Raw genomic sequence first — 7020 nt, 5'->3', positions numbered from 1 at the left:
CTACTACTCTTTAGTTCACATCGCACGAGTAGGCCCTATATAGTTATGTTGGTGTGCGTCTCGCCTTATTATGGACGCCATTACACGTATATAGCCAAACTTCTGCTGGGAACTTCCCATTGCGCACGTGCGGTTTCTGCAATTGTGTGTACGATAGTAACTCATGGCTTAAATAAAGAAAATTGTGAAATTTACACGAATTGACGCTATAGGATGATCGGACGCCGTTGTGACGTCATCGTCATTGTACTACCACGTTCTTCGCTGCTAATGAAGTCGCTGCTGTCCTAATTAATTCGAGCTTGATCAATTAGACATTGGGTGTCGGCGGCAAGGAACGCTTCAACCATTGTCTGCTGCTATTATTATTAGTAGATAATCGGTCTTCCGCTGGCTCGGGATGACTGTAGCAACGTAGCCACTCTTCACACATCCACGCGGTGTTATATTACCGGTACGGGCATATTAGATTAGCTGATTATTAGGATATATACGTGTCTGTGTGTGTTAGGCATAAGTACATATGCAGCGTAAGTAGGGGCCTACTCACGTGCGTATAGGCCTAAGTACATGCATGAGTACTCACGTCGCTTCAATGACGACTCCTACACCCGCTGGCTGAATAGCTTGTGTCAACGCCACGGCTATTTGCTTTGTCAACCGCTCCTGAACTGTAAAACATACGCACGCGACAGACATCATTAATTAAAGGCAATCAAAGGCATACTACGTGACGCGTACGCGCACTGGATCCGTATTACGATTTCCGAGAAGCATTCAGTTATTTGACTATAGAAATTGGCTATCGCCAGCCACATGAAAAAACATTGCTTTCTTAATTTCTCACTGCATGCGCTATAAAGTATAATACGGTGTTTTTCAATTTCTCACTGCGTTATAAAGTATAATACGACGAGTATACGTGTAAATTATCTATTACAAATTCTAATAAAACAAGTTAATATTTAACGGTGAGTTTCGAAGCTAGTAATTTCAATATAAACGTAGGCTGATCTCTCATTAACATACCTGGGTTCATTTGACATACTTGAAAAAGACATCAAAACAAGATAGAGTTAGAAGTCGAAGGGTTAATTGGAGAAATGTACAGCATTACCAGAGTTGAATTTAGCTACGTCATTCTTGAGTAAAAAATATAACCCCAGGTATGTAATATATCTTGGTAAATTGAATTTTCTACTACTAACTTTTATACCTTGTGAATGGTGTGTCAATTTTTTTGGCACTACAGAAACGTTTTCCACGTTTTTTGTTAGAATGGCCAGAATAACTATTGATGATTTCTAAAACTAATAAAATAATCAACGAAACGAAATTATTAAACTAAAAGTATGTACAATTACAAATTGTTACCTTGTAACCGCCTGCAGTAAACTTCGACAATTCTGTAAAATAAATAATGTTATATCCAACTGTATAAAGCTAGGCGTATGTAAGCGAAATTTACAATGTTAGGCCTACCGTGTGTAAAGCACATAGGCGTACATAAACATAATTTTGCTAGATGACACCTATTCAGTAAGCTGTAGCTATACTATTATATTTACATGTGATTTTATATAGGAGGTATTTTGTTAACGAGAGCATTTGTATGGTAGTATTATATATAGGACTATGCCTATGTTTTTACCAGGCATGCAGACTGATACCACGTCACATACTAAAACATTCCTCTTTCTCCCCTTCCTCCTCCTCCTCCTCCCGCTCCTCCTACCTCTCTTCCGCTTCCTACTGACCCTACTCCTCCTCCATATTCTAATCCTGATCCGCAATCTTTTTCATCGCTCTCCTCATTTTCCCCTGACTGCTTTCTCTCCGTCTCCTGCACCTTATTCTTTGTCAATTATCAACATCTTTCTCCTCCTCCTCCTCCTCCCGCTCCTCCTACCTCTCTTCCGCTTCCTACTGACCCTACTCCTCCTCCATATTCTAATCCTGATCCGCAATCCTTTTCATCGCTCTCCTCATTTCCCCCTGACTGCTCTCTCTCTCCGTCTCCTGCACCTTATTCTTTGTCAATTATCAACATCTTTCTCCTCCTCCACCACCCTCTTCTTCTCCTCCTCCTCTTCCTCCTCACACCTCCGCAAAACTACTCAGGAGGGCCAAAATTACTGATAAAAATGGTCCGTGCGTACAATCATACATTACATAGATGGGACCAATAATCCAAATGGGGGAAAAGTTTTTTCCGAAATTGTGGTGTCTCTGTCCCATTTCTACCAGCTTCATTGTCTACTCTAACAGCTATTCGGTTATATATCAATAATTAACATACGCAACTAACGATTTTTACCTTGCGATTTTGCTTAGCCCGAGTACTCTCTTGTTTGGTAAATACCCGATTGAGACCTAAAACGAGTAAACACTTTATTATGCCACTTATTTTTTTACATGTTTTACAGAATTATATACTTTATTGAAACACAGCACGAAGACATCAGCACTAGTCATTGATGTAGATTTGGTGTAGGAATGAGTATGCGTGTTCAATACTCTTATTTCTAGGAACTAATCAATTTCAGATATGCATCCGCTGCTCCGCAATATATCGTTGATATAGAAATAATATATTAGTTATGCATAAATATTATACACCTCTATGAAGAGACTCGCATTTTGTCTATAGTAGCTTTAAGAACGTCAATAATTAGTGTTAATGCAATCCAATCTCGGAGATATCCTAAACGGACTAGCACTGCCAAATACCGTATACAACACGCATCGCATACTACGGTCTTTGGCGTTATCAGTCACCTATCGCCATCTAGCGGAACTTAATGTCAGATTTACACTGAATAAATTATCTATTTCAACGAATTTCAACGACTGCACGCTGTTACATTTTTACCCATACAATCATATCACATTTTAATTTTTATATAATATTCATTTTTTGAAGCTTAATTACGCACCTTTCCGATGAATGGTACCAGGTGATGTTCGCACATTGAGAACATCTCTATGTCTTTGACGATGACCATTTCGTCGTGGTCCTCATCGAATATTGCGTCGTTTAGTACATCTGCAAAGGTAATTAGAACAGTCCATCACAAACACTCGAACACAATCGTTATATTGAATTTCGCTGGTTGTCCGTACAAACGAAAAACTGCAATGGGAACGTTATCTATTCACTACATGGTGGATTTCGCAATATATACGTTCCTTCGCACAAACTCCTACTTTAGAACCACCTTACGATAAAGTATAGCGCAATCTTCGTGCCACGATTATTTTTATGCGGTCGTGCATGTAATTATATATATATATATATATATATATACATATTCGGCGTTCGCAACGAAAGTATTTACCCGTAAAAAATCGGCAGCAATGCAAAAGAGGTGGTTTCCATATATATCTGCTTCTAAAGAGTTACACCAAAACTGTCTAACCGGCGCTTGGACCTACTCTGCATGGTGTTCGGCTAGATACAACAATGTAACCAAACAAGAGTACCTATAGGGTTGAGTAGACAAGGGTAGGATACAGGGGTCCAATAGGGTACAAGGGTAGGGTACAAGACAAGGGTAGAGTACAACCCTACTCTTGTTGGGTTACATTATTGTATAGTGTTCGGCCAACTTCTGTAAGTGGAGGTTATAGGAGAGAAAATTATGCTGACACGCCACCTTGTATCAGAGCAAACAATTTTCATACCTTTACCACAATTTTAGTAATGTATATACTGGGAAGCTCTGCTATTGAGAGGAGTTCGTTTGATTGCTGGATACAAATTATCGCAACCTATATTTCCCATAGCGTGCGTCAGCCGTACCGAAATCTAACTCAACCAGACTTGCTGACTTCCCGATCTATAATATTGGAAGGAAATATCAGACCATAGTGCAGCGACCTTCCACCGTGAATGGTAACAGGAGTAAAAGCATTTTGACACGTTATGATTTTTCACTACGGTCGATACATACAGGTGTACATGTTGACGGCTTGAATGCAATTCTTCGTCGTTGATTGCCTGCCTCGCCTTGAACTCCCAAGTTACATTTTACAGAAATCCGTGACGTCAGCAGAAGCATAATGAGTCAATGGTGACATTTAAAGAAGGGGTGCCCCGTTAGTCGGCAGAAATCGATTGGTTATATTCTTTTGTCGTTTTTAGGCGGAAGGAAAACGGGAAACGAGTCTAACCGCGCTGCCTGTTGTACGGGGGCACGATCTGATGGGTGTAAAATATAATGTTTAGGCAGGAAGGAAGTAAATTAGGTAAAGGTCAAGCAGGAGTTTTCGGAGAGGTGCGATCAAAGACATGACATTTTGAAGGTCTCTCGTGCACGATCGCTGCCGGGTAGCACCACATACTGGTGTACGCATAATCGGAGCGTCAACATATGAACATGTCACGACATTAGACAGTCATATCCACTTGTCGCATCAATTCGCCTTTGCTGGTCACTTAGTTTAGCCCGACGCGGCTGACAAACTTTATGTGTTATACACATATAACAACATACGCAGAAAAAATTCTTCTCCGTGAGCCTGTCTTGTTTGTCGTTGTTTTTTTCGTATCGGGAAATTTTAAAAGCATGTTTTATATGGATTCTTATTAAGATAAGTGCATGCCCATGTGCTTGGACAAGAAGAATGACGTTTGTGGTTACAAGTGGAGATTAATGCTAAATTATGTATATTTTACTTATTTAGCCCAATCCTGGGACGCAGTGGGCTCCAAAGCGATTAAGGGAGACTGGAGTGATTGGCGGATTACAAAGTCTAGGTAAGCGCTCTCGTGTCTTTTGATATTATCAGAAATATATATTACATATATATAATATACGGTCAGACACCGACATTGGTACACACAGTGATCGATTCGCACTATAACGAGCGAGGGTCGAGCAACAGGGGGCCTGGCTAATCAATGGTTAATTAAATAGTTCACCGCGTAACACGCGTTTTCGTTGCAAAATCGCCAATCGCGTTTCTGTAGGGTCGAACCCGTATATAAGTATTACATAAAGAAAATTGTCCTATATACGCAGGTGCCCGTTCTATAGAGGTGGTTACACTGTGTAGCTGCCACTCAATGGAAGCACCAAAAATGCTCTGTGTGTCCGTTCAATAGATGTGCCCGCTAACACAGGTTTGAATGGATTTCCAATATATTTGTTATATACACGCACATCTTTGCTGTGAGCTGGCGTTTATTAGAGATATCGTAAAGGTAAACACGAATTATACAAGCCCGCTGTACGTATCGTCTGGCACTGATAACGCGAATCTGAAAACATTGAATAAATGGTCGGAATAGCAATTTCCGCGACCTTCAATGTATAGAAAAGCATTCCCGTCGCCAAGGCAACCGTAAAATAGCCGACTACATACGAGGATGCAAAAGTATTCATTCCATAGTCAGTAACATGCGTCAAAGCTTATACAATGTACTGAATCTGCGGCATCTCACACGGCTAAACTCAAATCTATTTGACACGAGAGGGAAGGGTGAAAGATATTGAGATAAAGGAAGAAACGAGGGACGACAGAGAGAAAGCGAGGCGAACATTGAAAGAAGGAAGGAAGGCAGAGAGAAGGGGAGGGAGAGCGATAGTTAACGCAAGTAACTATGCAACGTGTGCAACAGATAATTAGACTACGCGAAAATGATGAAACCTTGCATATCGTTCTCGCCGCGTGAATAGAAACATCTATATGACATTTATAAACCGTAAAAACGCGTCGGAATTAATCGAGACACGATACGCGTCGCGTGCATTATAAACACAATAGACACAATGAATCTTTATTATATAGCTCAGTTATTCATCTATATATCTACAGAACAGAATACCGTCGATCACGGCTTTGGGGGGTCGTAATTGATGCCTGATGAAATAACACGTGGTTTGTATGAGCAACGTCAATAGAAGAGGTGGTGCACTAGCGTTAGATACCGACTGTGCAATCGAATGAGATTTCAAGCTATTGCGCGAACCTCGCCGGGTGTAGAAATGTGCGACGTTAACGTGCAAAACGTGCGATGTATTTCTCTTTACAACGTAAAAGTTACACCACAAATATATACCATGTTGGAGGTCACCCGACCGACCATGAGAAACAATGCCGATACTGAACATTTTATTGCCGAACGTTTACTTTATTTTTCTACGAGTATTTTGTAAAAAACAATTGTAATAACTAATTTCTCCGATTTCACTAGCACGAGATCAGGAAATATAAAATAACCAAAAATTTCATACCTACGTATCCTACCTTCTCCCAGCTACGTTACCCCAAACGTGGTATTTATTTTATTTGACCTTATATTACGTCACAGCAATGACGGCTGTAATACATACTCGAATACCACCATGTCTAATTAAATATTGTAATTTCCTATAAAAAAAAACGTTATTGCGACAATACGAAGGTGAGGAAAAACCTACTGACTTGATGCTTGCGATGCTCGTATACCAGCTATACGCGGACTTTCATCACTCACACGGGGGGTCGCTCTCGAAAATCACTAGTACAGGGTGAAATTACGCAGTCCCACCGCTCGGCTATATACGCCTGGCAATATGGTTGACATTTACACAGTAAACATGACTGGAGCCGATTGAAAGGGACGCGAGTATCAGTTTGTATTGCCTTTGCCGTTGGTACACAGGGGATGCATAGTCGAGTGTCGGATTCACAGCCAGGCACGATATCTATTCAAACAGTCTAACAAAACACGGATGAATGCTTCAGTAATACTCCCCCTAAATTTGACACTTTTATATACAATCTACCATGCACCTATAATCTTCCTGATTCCTGCGCGTTTTGATATAGGGTGCGATCTCTAGCTCTGGAACTGGTGGTAATTAGGTGTTTGGCGGAAGTCAGAAATAATATAATAAACGAGAGTCAGTTGTAGGTAGACCAAAAATATAATATAGATAGGGATGATGATGGCGTAAAATGGAGAGTTGGGGATCGAGAGAGAGAGAGAGAGAGAGAGAGAGAGAGAGAGAGAGAGAGAGAGAGAGAGAGAGA

At 40.6% G+C, this 7020-nt stretch overlaps 1 protein-coding gene across 1 annotated transcript in view; it reads right to left on the bottom strand.

Moving 5' to 3' along the window:
- Positions 1-582: 582 nt before the first annotated feature.
- The window catches only part of LOC106807411 (GTP cyclohydrolase 1-like), a 24577-nt gene continuing 18139 nt past the window's right edge, over positions 583-7020 (bottom strand). Inside the window, exons 2-5 of the mRNA XM_014809731.1 lie at positions 2937-3046; positions 2318-2373; positions 1375-1406; positions 583-671 (exon numbers count right to left, since the gene is read on the bottom strand). Of these exons, the coding sequence (XP_014665217.1) occupies positions 583-671; positions 1375-1406; positions 2318-2373; positions 2937-3046 (287 nt within the window). The remainder of the gene's footprint in view (positions 672-1374; positions 1407-2317; positions 2374-2936; positions 3047-7020) is intronic.

This window comes from Priapulus caudatus, unplaced genomic scaffold, assembly GCF_000485595.1.
Source record: "Priapulus caudatus unplaced genomic scaffold, Priapulus_caudatus-5.0.1 Scaffold213, whole genome shotgun sequence".
Classification (NCBI taxonomy): Eukaryota; Metazoa; Priapulida; class Priapulimorpha; order Priapulimorphida; family Priapulidae; genus Priapulus; species Priapulus caudatus.
The sequence above is the reverse complement of the archived record's forward strand: the minus strand, read 5'-3'. Positions and strand labels throughout refer to the sequence as shown.